Raw genomic sequence first — 15,256 nt, forward strand, 5'->3', positions numbered from 1 at the left:
ATGAAGCACAAAGATGAAGCATTCGAAAAATTCAAATCCTTCAAAGCCTTGGTTGAAAATGAATCAGGACACAAAATTAAGTGCCTCAGATCTGACAGAGGTGGGGAATTTACCTCAAACGAATTTTTCGATTTCTGTGAAGAACATGGGATAAGAAGAGAATTCTCTACAGCTAGAACTCCTCAGCAAAATGGGGTTGTGGAAAGAATGAACAGAACAATCCAACAAATGGCTCGTGCTATGCTTGATGAATCAGGTACTCCCGCAACCTTCTGGGGTGAAGCTGCACATGCTGCGGTTATTATTCTTAACAAAACAAATGTCCGAGTAAACAGCACTCAAACACCTCATGAGCTCTGGAGTGGTGAGACTCCTTCGGTGAAGCACTTCAAAATCTTTGGGAGCAAATGTTATATTAAAAATACTGATGAGCAACTTGGCAAACTTGAACCAAGAGCAGATGAGGGCATTCTTCTTGGTTATTCTCCACATAGCAAAGCATACAAGTGCTACAATAAAAGACTTGGCAAAATTGTTGACAGCATTGATGTAGTGGTTGATGAGAAGGGATATATTCCTAGGCAAGTTCACCATGAAGACATTGAAGAAGATGAAGGTTACCCTCAAAGACGGAATGATGAAGAAGAAGAACCTCAAGAAGAAGAAGAACCTCAAGAAGAACCAGAGGAGCAGACAAGAATAGAAGAGAAGACTCCATCCAGATATGTTCAAAAGAATCATCCGGAATCTCAGATTGTGGGGCAGAAAGAAGCAGGAGTACAAACAAGAAGGACACTTGCAGAAGCTTCAAGCTATTTGGCATTACTCTCCTCCACTGAACCACAAAATGTGAAAGAGGCATGCAAGGATGAATGTTGGGTCAAAGCAATGGATGAAGAACTTGAGCAGATCGAAAAGAACAACACTTGGGAATTAGTTCCTAGACCAAAAGATAAAAATGTAATAGGAACAAAATGGGTCTTCAAGAATAAATTGAATGAAAATGGAGAAGTAATTAGGAACAAGGCCAGACTCGTTTGTAAAGGGTATGCACAGCAAGAAGGAATAGATTTTGAAGAGACCTTTGCTCCTGTGGCAAGACTTGAGGCTATCCGGATGTTCCTTGCTCTCTCAAGCTTTCAAAACTTCAAGGTATTTCAAATGGATGTGAAATCAGCCTTTCTGAAGTAGACTTAGAAGAAGAAGTATATATTGAGCAGCCAGATGGTTTCATTCTTGGGAATGATCCAAACCTTGTATGCAGATTAAAAAAGGCTCTCTATGGACTCAAACAAGCTCCAAGGGCTTGGTACTATCGGTTGGACAAATATCTTCACCAACAAGGCTTTTCAAAAGGATCAGCAGATAGCAATCTCTATATAAAAGTTGAAAATAACAAATTGCTAATTCTTGTTGTTTATGTAGATGATATTATCTTTGGCAGCAATGAAGAGACTATGAGTCAAAACTTTGCCTCGGTTATGCAGAAAGAATTCGAAATGTCACTACTTGGAGAATTGACATATTTTCTTGGATTGCAAATTCAACAAAATGAAGGAGGTATCTTCTTGTCTCAAACCAAATACCTCAAGCAGATCTTGAAGAAGTATGGCATGGAAGAGTCAAAGCCAGTATGTACACCCATGGTTACAGGATGCAGCCTCAGTGCAAATGATGAATCAGCAGCAGTTCACCAACCCACTTATAGATCCATGATTGGGAGTTTGCTCTATTTGACAGGTACCCGACCAGATATTACACATGCAGTAGGAATTGTTGGAAGATTTCAAGCCAACCCAAAGGAAACTCATCTTCAGGCAGTCAAAAGAATCTTCAAGTATCTTCAAGGGACCCAAAACTATGGCTTATGGTATCCTAGAAATACAGATCTCACTCTTCATGCTTACACAGATGCAGATTGGGCTGGAAGTGTGGATGATAGGAAAAGCACAAGTGGTGGTGCTTTCTTCATGGGTTCCAGATTAGTATCTTGGTTCAGCAAGAAACAGAGTTCGATTGCCTTATCTACAGCTGAAGCAGAATATGTGGCTGCGGCATCTTGTTGCACACAACTTCTTTGGATGATGCAGACCTTGCAGGACTTTCAAATCACTTGCACTCCACCAGTTTCTATCTTATGTGATAATACTAGTGCAATCAGCATTTCAAAGAATCCAGTCATGCACTCAAAGACCAAGCACATACCAATCAAGTACCATTTTCTCCGGGAACAAGTGCTTGAGCAGAAGGTCAAGTTGGAGTATGTTCCTTCTAAGGAACAAGTTGCTGATATTCTCACAAAACCACTGCCCAGGGAAACTTTTGAATATCTCAGACAAAAGCTGGGAGTAGTTGATGCTTCATCCTGCTGTTGAAGCTTGTCTGTTCTACAGAAAAGTTGGTATACGCAAGTTACGTAAGGTATATACGCGTATACACGCCGATTTATGCGGGGAAAGTCGCGTGTATGGTGTACGCTTGTTGCAGAGATTATATCCGCGTGCATACGCTGTTTTGTACACGATAAATCGCGTATATGGAGTTCTGAGCAGCAAGGGCAAACTCTGGTTTGAAAAGGTCTGAGATGGGTATGTCAGAATCCTTCAGACACAGTTTCAGAAGGTGCAGCAGGCACAGGTTCAGGGGGAGCAGCTTAAAAGTCTCATAAAGCATTGTTGGCATTTAGATGTTTTGGTTATTGGTTTCAGGAGAAGGAGCTCAGAATGAAATCCTGGTTGCTGATCTAAAAGATGTTTATCAGATGCTGCTGGTGACTTTCATAAGTCTAGGTCTAGACCTGTTGTCTCTATGTCATGTATCTCTTTTGTGATATCTCTTTTATGATGTCAAGGTCATGTAACGGCCTATGTTGGTTTCCCCACTATGCCTGGGATGATTGATGTAATATAATTGGTTGTTTCTGATGTGTCCCCTCTTGGTAGGGAGTATGGATGTATGTATTGAGTCTTTTGGTGATAGGAAGGTTCCTTATGGTGTAGAAGTCTTGGTTCTTGTTGAAGAAACATCTTTTACAGATCTGGCCTACAGTCAGGGGGAGCATGATTCAGCACAGCCAAGCAAAGGTATCAGTATGTACTCAGGGGGAGCATAGCCCTTTGCCCTTGATGACAAAGGGGGAGAATGATTCTAAGGATCTTGAGGTTGCCATCAAGTCCAAAGGGGGAGATTGTTGGCATTATGATGCATATGTTGTACTTGATGGCAACCCTCTCATAGAAGAATATCTCACTTATGTATAACTGGATGAATCTTCAGAAGAGATATCAGATGTGACTGATGGAGGACAGATCAAAGGAATCAGATGATAGTTATAAGTGTGACAAGTTAGCTTTGCCATCAAGTCCAAAGGGGGAGATTGTTGGCATTATGAGACAAGTGTTGTCCTTGATGGCAAACCACACTGATGAGAAATCATAGTGCAGAAGGACAGCAGCAAGGAATTGATGATCAGACTATAAGAAGAAGAGGAAGTTCATACACGCAGGTTCATTAAGCCCAAGTCGCGTGTACACGCAGGTTTGCTTAAGTAAAAGAGCGTGTATGTGGAAATCTTATCTTTGGTCCACGGCGGTTATTCCTTGGAAGTTGTGCCTATGGTTTTGGACCTTGGTGTCTCGACGGACGTGTTGATCCCTAGTTTTGAAGTTGATGGTTTTGGATTTCTATGGTTTTGGCTCTTGGTATTGAGCTAGGCCTAAGGCTATATAAGGAGGAGAAGATCATTAGGCAAATCATCTAGAAAAGGCTTGAATATCTGAAGAAGAAAGAGATCTGGTATGCAGGTTCTGGGTTGCTTGATCTAAGCTAAGGAGAGATCACTTCGGTTGATGAAAGACTAGATCTAAAGGATAGATCGGGATCTAATGATTTGAAATGCACTATTATGATATGGTTGATTATGCGTATTTCTAGATCTGCATACTGACGCAATGTTATGTTCTGGGTCTAACTGATGTCTGGTACAGCTGCAAGTTGATAGAATTTATTTTTAGATCTGTACGCATGTTGGCTTCGGTAAAAGCGCGTGTATACGCGGGTTTCTCTCATTGAAGTAGCGTATATATTTTGGAGCTTGATTTTTGAGTTACAGTTGGGTCTGACTGTTATTGCAGAGTTCTGTAGTCTGCTCTGTGTTCTGGTAACTGGTGTTTGACAGGGTTTCAGTGGTTCAGTGATTGATGATGCTAGTATTGGATGTTTTGTGCTTCAATGATTTGTTGTGAAAGTTGAATGAATTGTGGTCTTCAGATTGTAACGTTGTGCTTCAGGAATATCCAGTCTGAAAATGTATGAAAGGTGGTACCTGAAAGAAAGAAGATTGTAGGCCAGCACCTACGTACTAGTATTTTGGCTAGTACAAGAGCAAAGGGGGTTGGAGCTCCCTTCCAAGGAAGTTTGGAGAACGAGAGAAGGTTGTAGCCTTCTGCAGGTTGTAGCCTGCGTACTGGTATAAGGCTGCACCAGTACAAAAGGATTGTAAACTGAAGTTTCATATTAAAGATAGAAACGACTTGCAGCAGGTGGTTTTCACCCACATTGGGTTTCCACCTTATATCTTGGTGTTCATATGTGTGGTTCTGTGTGATCTGTTCTACTGCATCTGTTTACTCTTAATATGGTGAATAATGTCCTCATGCACTTAACTGAAGATAAACTGACTGAATTATAAGATTTCTAGTTATACGCTGTTTTCTTTATTCACAGTTGCGTGTACACGCCGGTTCACTTAACGAAAGTAGCGTATATGTTTCTGAGCATTGAAAAAGTTTTATAGTTCTGATAATACTGATTCACCCCCCCTCTCAGTATTATTTCCAACATATTTCTTATTGCTCATATTTCATATCTTTAACTGACATTGGTTTTGTAGTGATACTTGTCATTGTAACTTGAGCTTTCATTTCTATCTTGCAAATACTTGTTATCTTCATTTGAGCAATTATTTACAAGGCACTAGTTAATACTCTTTATTCTTGAATGTCATATGGATCATCATTGAATATATTTTTTGTATTGCTCGTACATTTACACACTTGCTTATATCTTGAATCAAGTTATCTTTGAGAAGTAGTTTCATTAACTTTAGTCTCCTAGAACTTGTTGCTCCAATAAGTTTCAATTTACTAATCATTCTTAGGTATTTCGCTTAACTAGGAGAGAGCTTTAACAAAGAGAGTTGGAATTAGGTGGCAACCGCTTCTCTGAGTTTGCCACCAAGAACACACCTTGCGGGGTTGATGATTTTTCCCACATTAACCTAGGTGTGCAAGCAAGGAGACAACAAGACTACTAAGTACATCGATGTCTTTACAAAGTAGGAGAATAAGTGCTACTCTTTAAAAGCAAGTAAAAACTGATCTACTCTATATAGACAAAACAAAGGAAGTTGTATTCTCACACAAAACAAAAACCAAAACAAACAAAAATTAACTATAGAGGTGACTCACTTGAGATAATGCAAAGTTGCAACTGTTAGCTATTTGGGACATGTGTATGAGGAAGAGGCTTCATGGAGGATAGAAAACAATCTTCATGCTTCAAAACACATGAAACAATGAAGATTTGGGATTGGTGCATGTTATGCTCCATCTTTCAGGCACTTATAAATCCAATACTCTTTATGTAGGTGTAAGATGAGAAGATTTGTTAAAATCCCAACTTCAGCGGTTTATTGGACCTTTGGGATCACATGATCATGTTATCTATGGTTAACCACTTTAGTGGTTATTGCGTTCCCACTCTTGGGGCTCTTGGGGGTTATCGTAAGACTATTTATTGGCGAGACTTGAGTCTCATTCTGCACACAATGCGTTATGCTTTTTTGGATCTTCTTATGAAGATGTGCTTCATTGTCTAATGGTGTCTTTGAACACCATCATTCCACCTGGATGCGTTGGGATTGCTTTGAAATGTTAACTTGATATTGAAGCGGGTTTAACGGTAACCCTAAATTGTGAAAGTGATGTGATGAATCCTCAAAAATTGCGTGGAGTACATGATTCGATTAAGATACAATGAAATTAATCTAAGTAAAGCAAAGCATAAATTAAAGCACACAAGAACTAGTTGCAAATCATAAATGAAAGCACACAAGAACTACACTACCTGCTCAGAGAGTTTATTCTTTACTAACCTACTAACTAACTAGAGGATGTGGCTACTAGGTGAAGTCAAAGATCCAATGCAACCACGCGACAAGCTCATACAGAATTTAAAAATCAAGGTTGGCATAAGGGAAATGTTTCACGTGAAAGCATTAACCATGAGGCTTACGGATTTGGAAAGGGGAAGTACTTATTGAAATGGTATCTTCAGGTGGGTGGGAAAAGGAAAGATTGCTCACATCCTCAAGATTTTCATTTACACACTCATAATATTGTTCAAGCTCTTCCTTATCTCTACATTCATCATTAAGAGTATATCCTTTATGAAAAGGTTCATCAAGTAATTGATCTTCTATGTGAGACGCAACAAGTAATTCATCCTCTTCCTTTACAAGGTCATTGCTAGATGATTGATATTCTTGTTCATTTTCACTAAAGTTGTGAAGTGAAATCTTGTTCTCTAGAAATGCCATGGGAAAACCCTTCATCCATGTTCCCTCGATTTTCAATTATGGAGACATCTTCTTCATGAGTTGTAACCATTGACTCGTTATTTTCTATTAGGTTCATATTACTGATCTGATTAGCAGGGTTGCAAATGTCCCTGCAACTTGCTAGGATGGTCACACACAGGGTAAGGGCCCACCGTCACCTCAACCTAAACCCTCGCTCTTTAGGCCCAACTTCCTCCTAAAAGGCCAAGGGAGGATTCCCACTCAGTTCCTCAATCAACTCCAGATAAGACTAGTGCCTTAAATGGGGTCAAGAAGAAGTGGAGGAGTTAATTATGAGGGTTGTCCTATTGAATTTTGTGTGGAAGTCTGCAACAGAAAACTAAAACCAGCAAAACACTACACCAAACAATGTTAAATATAACATGTGAATACTTGAAATTGATGTAAAAAAATATACTAACTAGCTATGGGGTTATTTTTGAGTTTGGGTTGTTGGTTAGATGGGTTACAAAGCAAATTGGTTTGCTTCCCTGTAACTACAAACTGCAAAATCTGTAGTAAATTGCAGGTACAACAACCTGTTTAATTCCCATTGGGTATTATGCCTAAAAGAATTCCAGAATTACATTTACTTTAATAACAGTTGGAAATAAGTTTATTTTTTTGACTCTAAATCAATAAGTCAACACTATTTGTTCAAATTAGAGTCTACGGGTAACGTTCCATATGAGCAACTTGGTATGAGCAAAGAGCGTTGAAAAATATTGCAGCTTTCTTCAGTACCAGTGAGTAGAATGCATAGATTTGCAAATAAATCCCCACTCATGACTTAATATTTGTTCCAATGTTTAGTCCCAACTAGGAGTGGCTCCTAGTATGGTGTTCTCTGGCCTTTGGTTCGAGTGTGTGGTGAAGCACAAATTCTCTTCTCGATTGAAGCTGCCTCTTGGAATGGTTCAACCCTTGTTGGAACAACCCTCCTGCAACAAAAAAAACAAAGCAGAATTAATCCCTAGTTTGCTCCCTCCATGTGGATATGTATCCCCTCAATGGCTCGATCCTCTAACTTCCGTGTCATCTTATTAATTGAAAAAAATTATTAGATTGAAACAAATACCACACTAGGTAAAGAAAAGAGAAGATAGTAAGAGCAAACCCACACAATCTAAGAAATATTATACTGGTTTCCAAATGAAGTTCTTTATTAATGGCACTAATCTCACAAGACAACAACTCTCTTTGCTAGAGGGGAGGCTAACCTTTTTAAAAATTTTCTATCGACTCGATAACAACTAGTTGGACTCCTTTGGGAAATTATTTTTTTACTACTTGTCCACATGCCGAAGACTTTGTAATTCATAATTTATTATATTACAAGAATAATTTTGCCCATCTAGGTGGTCAATAGCTCACAGCCTAGTTTGATCCAAGAGCCCCTTTGCATTGTGGTCCGGAAGACTAACAGTGAAGAATAGTAACCATAAGTAGCCTGATGTTCCTCTCCAACATCTCCTTGGTACAACACAAATCAACTTGGTCTTTTCGTGGTTTGATTTGGACCTTGAGTTGATTCTTTAACTTTACAAAGGTTAGTAGATGGTCCTTTCTCTAACTTCTTGGTCCAAGGTCTACCAATAAAGGGAGGGAATCACAGTTTGAGGATTTTTGAAATGGACCTATATGCATTGACGAGGGTCAAAAGCCAATATTAATAAGCTGCGCTAAAGATACACCACAAATATAAGCCCCAAATGGACAACGAACATGATTGCTACATGTTGCTTGTTCAATGATGTTGTCATTGATGTCAACCCTACTGTTTGACTGGGTTTAACTTTGAATAAAACAACAGTCATTGATGTCAAAATGATACTGAACGCTTCTTATGATTGTTTGGATTACATCAAGTTGTAAGCTCCATTGTTGGATGGCTGAAAACCCAGGTCCTAGGGTTTGGGTTCCGTGGCTTGAGGACCTAACCCGACCTTGTCGAGTGTTCTTGAAGTAGAAAATCATTGAGTTTGCGTTGGATATCCATGTCATTGGATTCTTGTCAAAAAGATGTTTCCGATGGTATGTGGCACGCCACGTGGTTCCTCTTGGTTTGAGAGATATTCACATTTGAAGTTGGTGACCCCAGTTTCTAGGCTAAAACCCGAAGGGGTGCGACTTGGCATACTTTTATTGGTTAAGGGCATACAAAACTAGGGTTGAGGGTTCTCATCATCTTTCATGAAGAAATGATCTTTTAGGATAGGCATGTACTCACAAGAGGGGTCCCTCATTAATTAAAAAGTCTTACCTTTGCTCCATAAGGCTAACAACCTTCTCACTTATGACCCAATGTTTTAAAACTCCGACTCCGACTCCGACTCGGCCGAGGGTCGACTCCGACTCCGACTCCGACTCGGTATCGACTCGGCTGGCTCGATTTCAATGACTCGGTCGTGCTAAAAAATACATTAAATATTTATTTTTTATAAAAACACATAATTTTAAAGATTTTCATTCATGTTTCCAAACACACAACATTAGAATATAGATAGAAGACAACATATGATCAAAGTAGGCTCATGAATATATCCATTATATCAAAATGGCACCCAGTGCACTGTCCAATACATACACGATGATGATATAGAGATCAAAACAAAAAACACATAACCAAGGAGGCTATAAATGGCCTCTACAACAAAAGTCTGTGACCAGTACTACTGGCTACTGCTAGGGTTGCCAACATCATCTAGCTTAATGTTACTTGGGAGCGGGAGCGAGAGCGAAAACGGGAGCGGGAGTGACATTTTCAGAAGCTCCTGGTTTGGGAGCGAATCCCAGAGGAGTTCGACAACCAATGTCACTAACATTAAGGTACATAGAGGGATTGGTGCTCTTGATTAAATATGAGTTCCATTCCTTAATACATGACAAAATTCAATGGAAACATTGCAATCCTCCAATCCTGAAAAACTGATAAGTCTGCTGGATTTTGAATGAAATCTAAAATTCTACTTTCTCCATATGAAATCCAATGAGGCCGGAACTACTCTCAAACATCCTGAGTCATTTCATGGTAATGTTAAAAATTTAAGTAAAAGGATGAAAATGAAGATTAAGGAGAATTTAACATTACCATGAAATTTGAATAGCATATCAATACTAGGAGAGGGGAATGGACCCCAAATAGCATTTAACTAATTTAGAAAACACGTTGGAGTCCAAACCAATCAGCAAACACTTCAAAATTTCATTAAAAAAATGACAAATCGCTGTTTTGATGGGGTTACGTGCCGCAGGTTATGACTCGGCCGAGTCAATACGGAAACGGCCGAGTTGGCCGAGTCATGGCTGACTCGGCCTCCCGAACCGTTTCCTCCACCGAGTCACAATTCTGGGCATTGAAAAGGATCAACTCGGCCGTTTCCGTTTTGAATCGGCCGAATTTTAAAACTATGTTATGACCTAAGCTATCGTTTAATTATGCTTATTTTCCTCCAACATCTAGTTGTTGAAACTCTCTATCTGCAACATTTAAGCTTTGTACCTAAGTATAATCCAATATTTACATTAAGGACCTCTTCCTAAAATAAAAAATGACCTAATCCTAAATCTACTCCCATACAGACAACGACTCTCTTACTTAGCTCACAAAATATAAATTAATTAAATATTTATGAAGCCCCTTCATCTCCAACAATTATTTAGCTTGGAACCCCTCTAAACTTGATAAAAGAAGACTTTATTTCACTCTCAAACTATATCAATTTTCAACTGTCTACCTTGAGATACACCTCTGAAATTAATCTGACCTACCCAAGGCAAGGGCAACGAAGATCTCTGAGCTAAGGACTATTGTTCCTTTGTTTTGTTTTAGTTAGGTCTTCAAGGTATTTTGAGGATGCTTTTGTACAGGTCATCTTCCCATGAAGGCGAGTCTCTGTCCTCAAGAATAGGGCACATTTTTGGTTTGTTTTTAGGACTGGTTACAAATATTCAGAGAGAGAAATTCTGAGTAGGTTATCCCTTGAAAATTTGGACATTTTTTTTGTTGTTGGTTCTGGTCTATACTCACAAGAAGTGTGAGATGAAGAACCTTTTTTTGAGGAACTTGCAAGATTGTTCTTTCATATCTTGGACCAAGTATTAAGTTTTTGGTACCTTGTTTCAAGAAAGTGAAGGTCTGTTTGGAGACTCATTTTGGTGCAGGATACCTTGATCAATGAAGAACTAAGTCCTGTTCAAAGTGTTGTGACCAGCGAAGTCATTGTAGGGTTTTGTTTAGGATTTTTGTGGTTTGCTTCAGTGCTGGTGTCTCTGTTGATGAGAACCAAGGTTTTGACATGTTAACAATGGCCTTATTGACACACACACACACATATATACTTGAGAGGGGTTTCCTTTTATAACAGTAACCTAACACTTACCAACCCTCTAAGAAGCAGTGTATAGGAAGTTTGTTTTACCTATAGTTGTCAGTATATGGCAATAATTCTCACCGCAATGTCATTATGCATCAGTGAACTTCAAGGATCAAATGCACTAACCCAATGATTGCCTTCTCATCTACATAATAACAGTATACATAACAGTGACCTTCTCACCTACATAAAAACTAAGTCTGATATATGACTGTGGCAGTAGTTTGCCTGTGTCAATAAACAATAAAATTGTGACAATATTTCAGTAGTAGCTTTTGTGACAAAGAACTTTATGACAACATCCTTGAACAGTGAACTGTTTGACAATATCACGAATGATCTTAGTGACATGACTACTTGGGTTTGTGAAAGTACTTTTGGACAGTGATAACAACAACAACAGTGGTGGTCAGCAATATATATGTGCATATAGCTGTAGCAGTGTTTGATTCATATGATGTGACTGTGGTCTAATAATAAGTAACGTAGACGTAACAGACTTGGCATTTAGACTTAATACTGACTTGAAGAATAGACTTGACATTTAGATTTATCACTAACATGACATGCAACGTTGACCTATAGATTGCAGTGATACTTGACATAGACTTGTGAATGGGATGACCTAGGGATCTGTTCTAGATGTCTTATAATGATGACATAGAGGTTGTACAGCCTTAGTCATAAATGACATAATGGTGATGTTACAGGGCAACAGTTCTTTGAGGACAATATCACCTTGTTGTACAACTTATTCACATGAGACATGGACAACAGTGTATGACTAGTGATCAATAGGAGTAATAAGACATATGCTGGTAGCTCTCTGTGAGCAGTGTTTGAGAGCATTGGAAGCAGGTCATAGGGATGCCCTGTGGCATCTTGGAGTGTGCCATTATCAAACATTTGGGTTCAGCATTTACCGCAGTACAAGCAGTTTGGTACAGTGATTGTAGCAAACTTGTAAATGCTCATCTATTCATGTGCAGTGCAGTGCTTTAGTAAGGATGTGCAGTGGCCTATGTGAGCAGTGACATGCAGTGGTTAGTGGTAGCAAGTTGTATAGTGATGAGCAGTGGTCAACTTGTATAGTTGTTAGTTGATTTCGCAGTGTTGACAGTTAGGGTTTGATTTGCAGTGTTGTGCAGTGATAAGTTTGAGCAGAATTGTGTAGTGATCAACTTGAGCAGTATTGTACAGTGGTCAGTGGCTACCAGGACTTGATAGGATACGCAATATCTTCTTTACATCATTCTTATATTTATTCATAGCACATGGGGATCCAGTCTGAAAATTGTGAAACGTGGTCTGCGAGCTCTTCAGGGTGGCAAGGTGGTGCAAGGTAGGTGACTGGAGTCAGCTTCAGGTTGGAGCCTGAGAACACTTCAGAGTAGCAAGGTGGTGTTAGGGTAGGTCCGAGTCTGCATTAGGGCGTTGGTACGTCCTTTCAATGGGTGTTGATAAAACACAGGGCATTGGTGTGCCCTTCAGGTTTGTGCATGTAAACCAGGGGGTTGGAGCTGCCTTCAGTTGGAGCTGAAAAATTTGATGTAATTATATCTTTTAAAGAGAAGAAGACAATTACTAAGAAGTGTTCAGTGGTTTTTGACCCGGAGGGGGTTTTCCACCTAAAAATCTCTCTATGTCTAATGTTTTTAACTTTTGTTGTTGTTGTTGTTGTATGGTGTTGTTTACTGGTTTTGCTATCTGATACTGAATAATAATAAAATTGCTGAAGATTAACTAATGCTCTGAAAAGATTAATAAAGTGCTAATTGCTAAGAAACACTGATTCACCCCCCTCTCAGTATTTCCAACATTGCTGACAATTAACATCTCTCTTCATTGTTAGTGTGTGCCAACTTCACGGGGATTTTCTAAATTTGATTTTTGAAAAATATACAAATGAATCATGCCGGATCTGAACTAAAAGATTGCTGGTTTATGCCCTAGAGGTGTGATTTAACTTGCAATTCTTAACACCAATGAAGCAAGCTTTTAAAACTGCACATTAATCTCACAAATCTGCTCTAATAATTACAGATTTATTATTATAACTGCAAGGAAACATTCTAGTTTTTATATGGGTTTTGGCCTAAGTTGCTTGAAACTTGGAAATGGGTACGTGTTTTAGAAACAGGAACACTAAAGAAATGTGAACCCCGAAATAGGCACATGGTGAATGTGATATATATATATATGTAGAGAGAGAGAGAGAGAGAGAGAGAGAGAGAGAGAGAGTTCTTTTAACTAATAAATTTTGTTGCAAGAAAATAGAAGTGATACACGTAATTGACACTTTAGAAGGAAACACATATAAATCCTTGATTACATTATGAGGAATCCACAAGTCTATACCTGGAGCAGTCAACAGAGTGCCAAAATGTGGGCACAGCCTGGAAATGTTTCAGACACGAAGGGTACATGTTTTGTTTCCCTACCTCCATTCCCATAGTTTTCAACCTTGGTACAAGGGGTGTGATGTTTCTTGCAACTTAAGTTTTGGTCGATCAGCGTATTATTCATTGAGCTATGAACTTTAAAGAAGGAAGAAAACCAGATAGGTGAAAAGTAGATATCTTGGCTGATTTAAGAGGACGATCTTGATTCAAATCTTGAACAAGTGAGCACAATTCATTAGTGAAAATCTCAGACATGGAAACTTGAACTTGTTACCAAATGATTTGATTTTTTCTTTAGATTTGATGAGCAAATATCATCGAAAAATGTTTGCCTGAGTACAACAAATTATCAAACTATCTTCAATTAGGTCAACAGCTCAGATACAAACAAAGCTGGAAGGTTTATCTATGCAATCCATAATAGATTGCACGTTAAATAGATTGCATGGAAGTTGTTTGACCTCCCTGAGTTGGTTAACATGTCTGACAGCACATATTGGTCCAAATGAACCTTAATAGGATACTTTTATAACAGTGACATACTTTATATTAAGGCCCCTTAAAGTACATTACAGTTTACTTTGCCGTTTTTCATGGCATCTTTAGTAACTCAATCATTGAATTCAGTGAGTACACATGCATAGTATATCAAATGATGGGTAGATTTTGAATAGGTTGTTCATACTGGATACTTACGTTAGACCAATTATGCAATAGTTTCACATGTTTAGACTCTGGTTATTTAATTTTCCTAAAAGAAGTACTTGTTTCCAAAGTTCATTGCATTAGCATTCCTTGAGACTTCTGATTATTAATCTTATCCTGTGCGTATTCTGTTATGCTCCTAATCTTATCATAATCATGTTTTGTTTCTGGTGTGTATCATTCATTGCAGAAGTTGATGCACTTGTGATTGTTCCAAGATAAATTTTCTTATATTTTGCAGTTTTAGTATCTTGGTGGTGCTGAGATGTTTTTATTTTAGAGACTGCTAACTTCTGTGCACATGTCAATTTTCTGTCTTGGTTTTCAATTTTCCAATGGATAACACTCTTTGATCTATGCTGATCTTAGTTGCATGCTTTACCTATAAATTTGCTATTTACAGCGGAGGAATCAAAAGCTTCTAGAAGAAGCACCATCTCCTGCTTTGACCCCCAAGCTAAGAAATGCCATGGGGAATGCTGCGGTTGCAGCCGCTTTATCTATAGGATATATTGGGGTTGGCACCATTGAATTTCTTCTTGATGAAAGTGGTGACTTCTACTTCATGGAGATGAACACTAGGATCCAGGTAAGCATGTCTGTTGGTTGCATTCCTTGACCATCTCTTGTCTAAGACATATTTTTGTTGAATTGAACAACATGATAAGTATGTTAAGGGTGTGGATTCTTTAGGTGGAACATCCAATCAGCGAAATGATTTCCTCTACTGATTTAATTGAGGAACAAATTCGTGTTGCATTAGGAGAGAAACTTCGGATGAAACAGGTAATACATGGGGTTGCTGAACCACATTTATTTCTTTCAATTGATTATTGCCTCATGCAGATAGATTTTTAAGCTGATCAAAGCCTTCATTTAAAACAAATTTCATTTTTCATAGGAAGATGTGGTGTTGAGAGGACACTCCATTGAGTGCAGAATCAATGCTGAGGATGCTTTCCAAGGATTTCGCCCAGGGCCAGGTGAACATGCCTGAGATTCTTGTTTAGGTTTCTTCTGAAGTGTCAATTAGGGGACTGATTTTTGTATGCATGCCATGAGATTGGACACATCAAAGAGGCACTGGATAAAAAAGTTCAAAAGCGGTGTATTAGTCATTTCTTTTCTACACTAGGAACTTACAATCAATAAAA

The 15,256-nt window shown here is 38.7% G+C and overlaps 1 protein-coding gene across 1 annotated transcript in view; it reads left to right on the top strand.

Moving 5' to 3' along the window:
• CAC2 (acetyl Co-enzyme a carboxylase biotin carboxylase subunit) overlaps positions 1 to 15,256 on the top strand; it is a 201,931-nt gene that overhangs the window by 145,488 nt on the left and 41,187 nt on the right. Inside the window, 3 exon segments of the mRNA XM_089449789.1 lie at positions 14,506 to 14,691; positions 14,796 to 14,888; positions 15,004 to 15,085. Of these exon segments, the coding sequence (XP_089305915.1) occupies positions 14,506 to 14,691; positions 14,796 to 14,888; positions 15,004 to 15,085 (361 nt within the window).

This window comes from Pinus tabuliformis, chromosome X (assembly GCF_031772625.1).
Source record: "Pinus tabuliformis cultivar Carrire ecotype Pingquan chromosome X, CPIR1, whole genome shotgun sequence".
Classification (NCBI taxonomy): Eukaryota; Viridiplantae; Streptophyta; class Pinopsida; order Pinales; family Pinaceae; genus Pinus; species Pinus tabuliformis.